This window comes from Nanorana parkeri, unplaced genomic scaffold (genome assembly GCF_000935625.1).
Source record: "Nanorana parkeri isolate BGI_ZX_2015 unplaced genomic scaffold, ASM93562v1 scaffold439, whole genome shotgun sequence".
NCBI classification, from domain to species: Eukaryota; Metazoa; Chordata; class Amphibia; order Anura; family Dicroglossidae; genus Nanorana; species Nanorana parkeri.
Genome location: NW_017306707.1, coordinates 518,049 through 528,646, shown reverse-complemented (window position 1 = coordinate 528,646; position 10,598 = coordinate 518,049). Strand labels below are relative to the sequence as shown.

At 44.6% G+C, this 10,598-nt stretch overlaps 1 protein-coding gene across 1 annotated transcript in view; it reads left to right on the top strand.

Annotated features, from left to right (window-relative positions):
• The first annotated feature begins 4,718 nt into the window (after positions 1 to 4,718).
• FSBP (fibrinogen silencer binding protein) overlaps positions 4,719 to 10,598 on the top strand; it is a 15,041-nt gene continuing 9,161 nt past the window's right edge. The window contains exon 1 of the mRNA XM_018560197.1: positions 4,719 to 5,190. Within this exon, the coding sequence (XP_018415699.1) occupies positions 4,817 to 5,190 (374 nt within the window). The 5' untranslated portion in view covers positions 4,719 to 4,816. The remainder of the gene's footprint in view (positions 5,191 to 10,598) is intronic.

The following is a 10,598-nucleotide window of genomic DNA, read 5'->3' as shown; positions in this document are numbered from 1 at the left end:
CTCCCCTCCTGATTGTTATCAGTTTAGAATATAGACTAAATGTGCACCTCGGAGCTTATTCAAAATACCAAGCTTTTATTGAAGGATCACATAGGAGTGCAACATTTTGGGGCTGTGCAGGACTCCTTCATCAGGCATGTCTCTAGGCTCTGTCCTCTGCAGTAAATGGTACATGCTCCGAAGATTGGGTACTACTAATGTGTGGATTCGTACATAAAAGCATTTTACTAGGATGTAATATTTTTGCCTTGTTGATTGCATTTTGTGCTATACCGTATGTGCATTGACATGAAATGGTGCTTGTTAATTTATTTTTTTACACTTATTTTTATTCAGCAATGCATTACACATTACGCATACACAAAGCTGAATTAAAACATGTCACTTGTGTATCCATATTTGCAATCAGTCATTTTACAATGTTTTGTGTATATTATTGCATATAGAGAAACAGATTTGACAGGTCCCCTTGCTGGCTAGTGAATCCCTGGAATCTTTTATTGTGTATTTAAAGGCAAAGTATTTCAGATGCTGATTAAATCACTTACAGTGAATGCTGCTCCCTGAGGCCCTTCCCACCAGATGCAGGGGTGTGGAAATTGAAGAAGAAAAAAAACTACTTGTACAAGGACTAAAGCGGGGGCCCAATCTCCTTGGGGGCTGCACTGGCCGTATGTTCCAATGCAGCTCCAACGCAACATGAGGCAATTTGCCTTGTCACAGATGGGCACAGTTCACATTGCGATGGTGTACGCTGAAAAAAAGTACTACGGAGTAGGACGCGGCATGGTACAACCGCCTCGCACCATGCTGTGCCCATAGAACTTAATGAAATGTCATTTGTAAAGTTCTCAAAAAAAAAAGTAAACAGTGTGATGTGCTGGGATCGGCACATCGGTGACGAGCAGTGCACACTATTTCCTTTCTGATGTAGCACATCGGCTGGTGTGATTGCACCCTACTGTTTTTAGTTTCCTGCAGAATCATCTGGTCACCTGAGTATTGACCTTGATATCCTGTAGGGTGACTCCTTTCCCTTGCAGGGTCCTATTCAGTCACCCTTGTGTGCTAGTAAGCTGTATGTGTGTCTCTACAAACACACAACAAGGCACACTTCTCCGCTGTTCCCCGACTTTTCCTTTCTCCAAGCTAGTAGATGGACGGCTGCTGGAGACTGCTCTGTCCCTTATGATCTTGTACTGGGCAGGAAGTTCAGGGAAGCCGAGCTGAGAGAGTTGGAGCTGTTTAAAAACATGACAACTGTAAGTGCTTGGGCAAAAATGTAAAGAAATACTTTGCTTGGCAATGTATATTTGTTTTATCTGGATTCATTATTGAAAGTGTGTAATACTACTTTCATAAAATATACCTCATTGTTGTGTACAAGAGCTCTAATCAGTGCGAAACAAATTTGCCATATTAAGTCTGACTGTTTTAATTGTTTGGAATTTAGGTAAGCCTCCATTGCTCATTCTTACCAAGCAATGCACTGCTGGGGGAGACTACAATGTGGTCTAAAAACAGTGGACAGCACCCATGAAACTTGAATGCTGACTTCCCAGACTCATTGAATAGAGAGGTTCACATACTTGCCTTCCTTTGTGTATTCTTGCCACTATTTTTGTTGTTGTTGGAAATGGGAGTATACCCTGTGTAAGCTACACGTCACAACATGGAGTTTACACTGGTCAAAGGCATCTCTTCCGGACCTCATGTGACAGCACCCTGTTGGCTGAGAAGCCAATCACCTTGCACCAGTGCTGTTAGGTGGGGGAAAATGATGTGAGTTACATGCATACCCTCAAACTGCCCTTCAGTACTTTATCAACTTCTCCGTTCATGCCCTCCATCCTGATCAGGTACTTCCCAATGGGGCACATGTACACGCTGAAGTGAGCCGAACGCAGTTCGGCTATTCACTTTAGTCTTGTACGGCTGATTTCGTACGGCTGATTTTAGCCGTACATCGGCTAAAATCAGCCGTACTTCGACTGCCTTCGGTCACGCGAACATGCTCTGCATTTTCGGCTGAGCCGAAGTGCAGAAGGACTTCGACTCAACATCTGGATCGGCTGAGCCGCTGCCGTTCGTGCCCTTTGGCTAACCCTAAGGCAGCCAAAGAGAGCCGAAGGATCAGCCAAAGCTATGCCTGGATTCTTCGGCTCTTTAGAGAATAACCCCCTAAATTTTAGTAGCCACTCCACTTAGGGTGGTAGGGGCTACACTTGACAAACTACTTAAATGTCAATGGCCTTTTTGGTGAAAATCCCTGGTGTGCTGGTGACATTCTATATTCCTTCATTTTTGTGCGGTGCCATCCACAGGGCCACTTCAGCACACATTCAACAAGGGGTATACCAGTCAGGAGTGTGGCGGGATACCTAAAAGTCAGGCCTTGTTCACACCAAGCGCGTTCCAGGAGAAGAGCAGTTACAGACCGGATTAAAACTGCGTCCAATGTATTCCAATGGTATTTTGGGCTTTAGTTCACACCGCAGCGTTCAGTTCCAGAGCATGTAAAAAAAAAACTGCAGCAAGCCCTATTTTACCTGCTCTGGAACACATGCAAACGCACTGAAAGCCCATTTTAAACAAAAAAAATATTTTTTTTTTTACCAAAACGGCCCGGAACGCATAAAAATCGCGGCACAACCCACTACTCTGCGTGTGCAGAAACTCATGCAGATCTGGTCTGCATTTGGTGTGAACAAGCCCTTAGGTAATCGGGGTCTGGCCAACTAAGCAATCAACAAAGAATTGGCACCTGGAAGAGGACCGAGCCGAAGATGGAAGTGTTGGAGAAATGGAGTGCTGCGTTGGAGGGGATCACTTTGGCAGGTAAGTCTGCTATTATGTGCTAATATGCTGTGCAAGCTAGCATGACATGGCTAAGCACTCTAGAAGGGCTTTTATTTATTTTATTTGCCTTCACTTCCACTTTAGGGCAATAGAGGGTGCCTACTACACGGTGGAGGGAAGATGTGCATAATATATATTCACATATATATATATTTATATTTATATTTACGGTGTTTATTAGGGATGCACCGATACTAGTATCGGTGCTGATACCGAGTATTTGGGCGATTACTCGTACTCGCCCATATGCTCCGATACTTACCTCCGATACCAGAACTTCCGATCAGAGGGAGATCTCTCTTTGACCACAAGAGCATGGAGTCGGCTTCCTTTCCAATCAGAAGCTGGGCGGCGTTTATAACCTGCCTCTTGGCTTCCTAATTGGCTAGGAAGCCAACTTCACTTGTTGCTAGGCAGCCTGGCTTCTTAACCAATCAGGAAGCTGATCTGCATGTAATGGCCCACCTCCCGGCTTCCTGAATGGTCAGGAAGCCAGGCTGCCTAGGAACAAGTGAAGAAGGCTTCCTAGCCAATCAGGAAGCTGGGAGGTGAGTCATGATGTGCCGTCTGGTTTCCTGATTGGATAGGAAGCCAGCTTCACTTGTTGGTAAACATCCTGGCTTCCTCAATCAATCAGGAAGCCAGGTGGCACATCATGACTCGTGTCCTGATTAGTCAGGAAGCCGGGCAGCCTCGGCATGTGAAGCTGGTGTTCTTTTGCTAGAACACCGGCTTCACAGCCAATCAGGAAGCCGGGCGACAGGTCATCATCCGCCGCCCGACTTCCTGATAATCTGGGCACACTGCATCGGTACTCGTTATCGGCGAGTACCGGAAAAAAGTATCAGTACTTGATACCAAAAAACACGGTATGGGTGCATCCCTAGTGTTCATAACGTCTATTTCTGTTCTGACAGATTAAACTTCCCTTTCGACAATATATATTTTCAGTTTGTTGGCACGTCTCAGCTGGAAGCATAGCTGACCCTGCCTGCCATGCAGTCCAAAATCCAGGTGATTGAGGTCCCTCCAGCATGCTGGGGGTTAAGCCTCATTAAATTGAAGCCGAGAACAGCACTAAATATATTCAGGCTCTTGCTAAACCCAAAAAAAAAAATACCTCTGATTTTTTTGTCCAAACAGCAGAATGTTTTGCTTATTATTCCGTTTGACAGGAGAGGGCTAGAGAAATTTCCCTAACACCATAATCCTCCAGGGCTCAGCCGAATGGAAAATGCAGGCGAGCCCGAGCTTTGCTGTGGAGTTTGAGCCTTGGGTGTAACCTAACTAGCTAGGGGAAGCAGAGCTCCTGATTGACAGCAGGACTAGCATTATGCAAATGCTGCAAGTCTGAACAGAGGCTGATAGGGGCTCCGGCAGGGGCTCTCCTACACACGTCACACTGTTATCATTCAATATAGCTTCTTTTTTTTTTTCCCTCCTATAACCTTACATGTACCTTGACCTTTCAGCCCGAGTTAATAAATGCGGAAAGATAAGCATTAGCTCCTTATAAACAATCAGCAATGTCTGCGGCTGATTTGTGTTTCACAAGTGGTGTGTGTGTGTATAAAGCAATGTTAATCTCTGCTTATATTTTAGTCACTCTTTTGTGTACAAGGTTCTTCTTCTTTTTTTTTTTTGTCTTGTCTTCTTCACTTAACATTACAATGTGGTTTTGTAATTTATCCTACTGGTATCTTTCAGCATTCTTCACAAGCTATTATGTAGGTCAGGCCTGTCTTAAACAGATTTTCTGAACCTGCGTCAGATTAAGCTGAAGGAATTTTAATAAACCCTCCCTGGTAGGCGTAGGCCTAAGCGAGACTAACCTAGTTAAGCCTGATTTTTTTTTTTTTTTTCCTTGTGTGTATGTCTGTGGGGGAAAAAGAGCTGTGCAGAGCTCAAGGCTGAATTGTGTTTCAGGAACTGTTTGCTAATAAAGGAAGGCTTGAAAATGGTGGGCAAAGCTCGGTCCTCCAATTTCACAGTCTTTGAAAAGCTCGATCTGCTCAGGCTGGTGAAGCCATACATAGGGGTTTTAGAGGAGCACACCAACAAACATTCGGTGATCATTGAGAAAAACAACTGCTGGGAGATCATCGCAGAAAAGTACAACGCTTTGGGAGGAGGGCGTCCCCTGCGCACGGCGCAAGGCCTGCGCACACTTTACAAGCGGCTGAAGGAGTACGGCAAGCAGGAACTGCTCCAGTGCAAGACGACGCAAGCGGACTATCATAGCACGGTGTCCGAGGCCACCAAGAAACTTGTTGAAATTATTCCTCAGTTTGGCAGCGTGTGTTTCGGAAGAGACCTCAACGGATTGTCAAGGTAAGACCGCCATGTTGTAAACTTTTATGTGTTTGCTGCAAGAATGTGTTGTTTTTTTTTCATGGGGTCCTCCAACTAGTGGCTTGTGAACCATATGTGGCTCTCAGTTGCCCTTTTGGCATTTGCTCAGTGCATTTCTTACTGAACATCCTCTGCATTAAAGGAAACCTGTAGGCTGTCTTTGCTGGCCAGCTGCTGAAAATGCTCATTGCCTGTTTATCAGCAGCTCATTCATTCACCGGAACAAGCATGCAGACATTGGAAGCCAAACTTCTGATGTGCATACTTCTTCCACATCCGTTACTCTGATTACTTTCAAAGCCAAATGGTCAGCATGACAGCCAGGGGGCTAGCATTTTCAGAATGGCAGCGTACGTATATTTCTGTAAAGACACGACAGGCATAAAATACAGGATAACATTTCGTATGCTTTTCTATAGAGATAATCTACATAAGTGTGACTCTTGGAGCTGCATTTAGTTGGGACCCCTCCAATGTAGGACATCAGTGATTGGGGTTCTTTAAAGCTTCCTGAAAGCAATCATTTTCCCCGTCTTTGATGTTGGCCATAGAAACTGCAGTCAGTAGCCGCAATTACTAACATTCTGTAGAAGGGATGCATGTCTGACATTAGATGTCAATGGTTACATGCTGTGAAAATGTATGAAAATCTAGTACCAGCTAGAAGTGGAGACGGGGAGAAATGTGTTTTGCTACCTCGATAACACCTTCGTGACCTTATACCGTAGCTTTGTAAAACCTCAGATTACTGAAGTCTGATCGTTAACTGTTTCAGTGATCACAAAGCCAGAGTGCTGACAGCTTAGGCTTGCCGGGCAGTACATTTGTCCTCTTCTGCACATGGTGGCTCATTCTCCAGCGTTTAATGGAGTCCCTGATATATTAACAATCAGTCACTGTGGATATTTAAATCCCATTATCCTCCAGAATCGCTTCATATTTTTTTTCCCATTCTGTGTTCAGTTGATATTGGTCTTTGGTGATTCTTTTACCAAAGCTGTCCTACAAAATGTACTTTCTTGCATTTCACTTACTATGTTATTAACCATTTGTTGCTACACATTATAGACAGATATGTGTCGATCATTAGGCTTACAGTCATGAGTTCTAAGTTCATGGTAAATTTACTGACCATGTTTGTTCTGCATTAAAAATGCATAAAGTGCTGAAGTTAAAGCCAGGAATTTAATATTCAGGGCGCATATGACTCGTAGTCAGCCGTATCAGAAAATAAACTTTATTCATTTCCACAAACAGTCAAAGTAAATGGCTTATATTCAGCAAACATAAGATTCGCGCCTGTATACGAAGTCCCACCTCAGGGTTAGAGTCCCAGCCTTCTCACAGAGGGTTTCAGTATGGACGCAGGTGCCTCCCGCAGTGTCTCGGCACACTGTATTCCAAAGCTTAACACACGTAGCCGTGTGTCCTGCTCCAAACACTCCACACAGCCAGACTGACTGGCTTCCTGTTCCTTGTTAACACACCCTCTGGCTGGTGGTTTAACCCTTTCATTACCAGAACTGTCTGTAGTCAGGGATGGAGGCTCTGAATACAAGGTGACCTTAACGGGACCACCACCTTAACAAGGGAGGGATATACCGTCCATCCAGGACCCACTCCTGGCGTCCTGTACAACCCCCTAAAAAATAAATAAAAGGGGGCAATATACTTACCTTTCCAGTGGCCCATGTCTTGAAACACCGCCACTTTGCTACTTCCCGGCTTTTGCGAGTATTTGACCAGTCTGAAGGGTTGAATACCTGTTACCCCTGCGGTACACTGTGTTTCCTCCTGCCGGTGTTCCATCGAAAGCTCCAACTCGCCAAAATCTCCATCTACCTCACTTCCGGGTACTTGCAAGTTGGAAATTTCGACAAGATGGCGTTAGACTGCAAAACAGAAAGACTGACGTAGCTCTGTACAGCTGCATTTTAACAATATTCAGCAGATGGCAAACCCGACAAATATTCTGAAAACGCTATGCGCGCATGTGCAACGTAACTGTACAGAGCTCCAGTCTTTCTGAGCACCGGACGTGAGGTAGTTGGAGATCTCAATGAGTTGGAGCTTTCGATATAACACCGACTCGTATGTCCTGAAGACCTCCTCACTAGGACGTAGCAGGGACGCACGTCGCGGGAACACGTGTTTCCCGTCCCACACGCTTGCAGGACTTTGCTTCCCACGTTTGCTGTGCATCCCTATTGATCCCCGCTGGGTTCCCGGACACTTGCCAACCACGGAAAAGTACATGTCGCTAATTTGGCGACGTGCGTTCAGTGTTTATTTTTACATTTGTTTGTGTGCATTCTCACGCATGGGGAAAAAAGCTTTTGCTCTGATGCGTTTGGGGTGGCATTACCCAGTAAAGGCAAGCGCATTCCGCATTTGTGCATGTATTGTGAACGCACATCGAAGCGCGTACATTTGACATCACGATACGCCCTGGTGTGAATGGGGCTGCAGTGAACCCACAGGGTGCTACAGGGGAGAAGGTATTGCATGCAACTGGGAGTGGGGAATACTTGCAGCGGCTGGGGAGCTTTGAAGTGGCGCATTTCAAGACACAGGCAGCCGGAAATGTTAGTATATTGCCTATTCTTTTAGCAGGAATGTTACTACACTGACAAGGTCACTTTAAGGATATCAGCAATGGCAACGTATGTGTTGCACTAAGCCCATGTCTCCCCACCAATGAACTTCTCTAATTTGCTCCCTTTTGGAATTTAAAATATACTGTTAAAATACCTGTTGACCCTGCTAGGAATCCAGTGGTGTGCGGTGTACTCCTACAGTGTTAGTCCAAACAATGTTATCAGCGTGTGCGTTAGGACCACGGAAAACATCTTCTCCCTGTTATGGAGAGTGGGAGTTGATCTGTAGTCCTAACACTTCTTTTCCTAGGGTGAAGCTCCTCAGTAGATGCAGTGAATAAATGTGTTGTCACCCTAGGACAGGAAGTGTGTTAACTAACTAGCGTGTACAAAGAAAACAAATACAACCACCATATCCACCTTAGAGTTGAAGAGTCTCAAACTCAATTCACTCTGGGGCCACAGGACACATTTTCCTCTCCCATGGGGGCCGCTTGTCAAATTTCATAAAATGTGATACTTCCAAAACAAAATGTAAATGTATACGCTACCGGTGTTACGCTATGTCTGTGTGTGTTTATAATGTCAGTGTATGTGTTTTGATGGTTTCTTTGTATGCAATGTCAGCATATTTTTTTAATGATGGTTTGTGTGTGTGTATTGTCAGGATTTCTGTGAGTGATGTCAGTACGTGTGTTAATGTTTCTGTGTGTGTCATATCCGTATGTATACATGTGTATATGTACGCAGAGTCTGTGTGTGTGTCTTTTTCCCACATTCACACAGAAATATGCGCACACACACACTAATACACCCCCAATAATATAACCCCCCCCACACGCAGACACATACACACACAGTAATATACACACACACGCGCTAATACTCGCACAATATACCCCCACACACACACACACAAAATTCCACCCCCCGTTCCCTTCAGCCAGTCAGCTGCAGGCCGCGGGATACCCATTCGGAATTGGCCCATGGGCCGGCACTTTGAGACCCCTGTTCTAAGGTCTTGTAAGCTGTAATATATTAAATGTTTACTTTTTGTTGTAGATTTAAACACCTTAAAAATTATTTTTGAAGATAGAAATAGAGCTTCCATTATGGACTTTTTTTTTTCTTCAGGGGGCAATCCCCAGGGCCTGGAGGAATGTTTTAGCGACTATGTAGTGAAGCCAGGATACGTTTGATCACCCTTGAAGACTAAACCTTTTAAATACCAAATCAGGAAGGGCAGTTCTCATTATTTCTACTCAGGCATTCATTTTAAAGTGGACCTGTAGTTTTTCCAAACCTTTTTTTGGAGCAGAAAGCAGGCAGCACAGGGTGCTTGCTCACACCTACATGTGTCCAAGGTTTGTTGTGTGAGGGCCAAAGAGATTTCTACACCAGGGTGCAGACTTGCTGAAATCCTCAGATTTGCTTAGTTTTGCAGCTTCACAATATCCCATAATCCAGTCCATAAGCCTCATCATCCAATAGGTATCTGCTTTGTATTGCAAGATGCTTATCTGGGGGAAAAGAGGAGGGGTGTGTGGGACTGCCCTGCCCTGCCTGGAGCTCGAAGTTGGAGCAGAGTTCAGGATGTTTTTGAAGTGTGTATCCAAGAAGCTTTGGGCACATTAATAGTAGAAACAGCACATTGTTATGAATGCTTTGCCAGGCTGCTGTTAGTTCAATGTCTGACTTTACTCTGGTATGCATGTGTCAGTGACTCAAACTGAATTGAACCCAGTTGATCAGTGTACCGACCAGTCACCTAAAAAAAGCAGACGGGGATCAGCAATGGCAGCCCCCATGTGTATTTTAGGAAAGGTTTGCATAAGTCAAATGCAGTGTGCTGTAATACTGCCCATATACATGCAGATTAATTTGTCATGGGCTACAGAAGGTAAATAGGTAGTAAAGAAGACACATGTCCAATGAGTTGAACCAAAACACAAAAATGAATACATTAAAAACCTTGCTACGTCAGAACTCTAAACCTGCAGCTGATCCAGAAAAAAAACTCTAAAGCAGACCACACACCTTACAACTATTGCAAGACTTTTGTCTTGGATGGTTGTAAGGTAATTTAAAAAAACGTACGATCTGCCCATCTTGGATAGGCAGATCGTACTTGCAATAATCGCAAGCCCGCCCCGCTGAGAGGCAGGCTTCCAATGACCGCAATGCTGAACTGGCAGTGTGCGCTTGCGCACACCGGCCCGTGCGGCATTTATCTTACGATCATGCTACAAACCAACCGAAAATCGTACGATTCTCGAACATGTTTGAAAAACTGAAGTCGTGCGACCGTACAGTAGAAACGGAGAAACGGTCGCACGCCTTCCACACACCTTGCGATAATCGCACGATCGCGGGATTTCCCAAGATTATCGTACGATTATCATAAGGTGTGTGGGCACCTTAAAGCTGGCCATACACCTTACAATTATCTGCAGATTTTCTGTGGTCAGATGGAAAAGGTGCAACAGATTGGTCCAGGTGGAGATTACTCCATCCACACAGTTCCGAAGCATATGTCTTTTACTAGTCTTCTGGTTAGATGTCCTTGTTTACATCTTTGCCAGTGCAGAATAATTTGTGAAAGCTAAGCTGCTCTGCCCTACTGTTTTCAAATAACTCTATTGTCTGTATTGTTAAAGCTGTAGACATATCACATGTAGATTCTAAGGGAACAGAAGTAGTTAAATTGGATACAAAAGAAATGCCCGCTCAGCAAAATGTGTTTATTGGATAGTGCAGCAAATCTCCTCCAAATCAGTCCGCTCCCACATG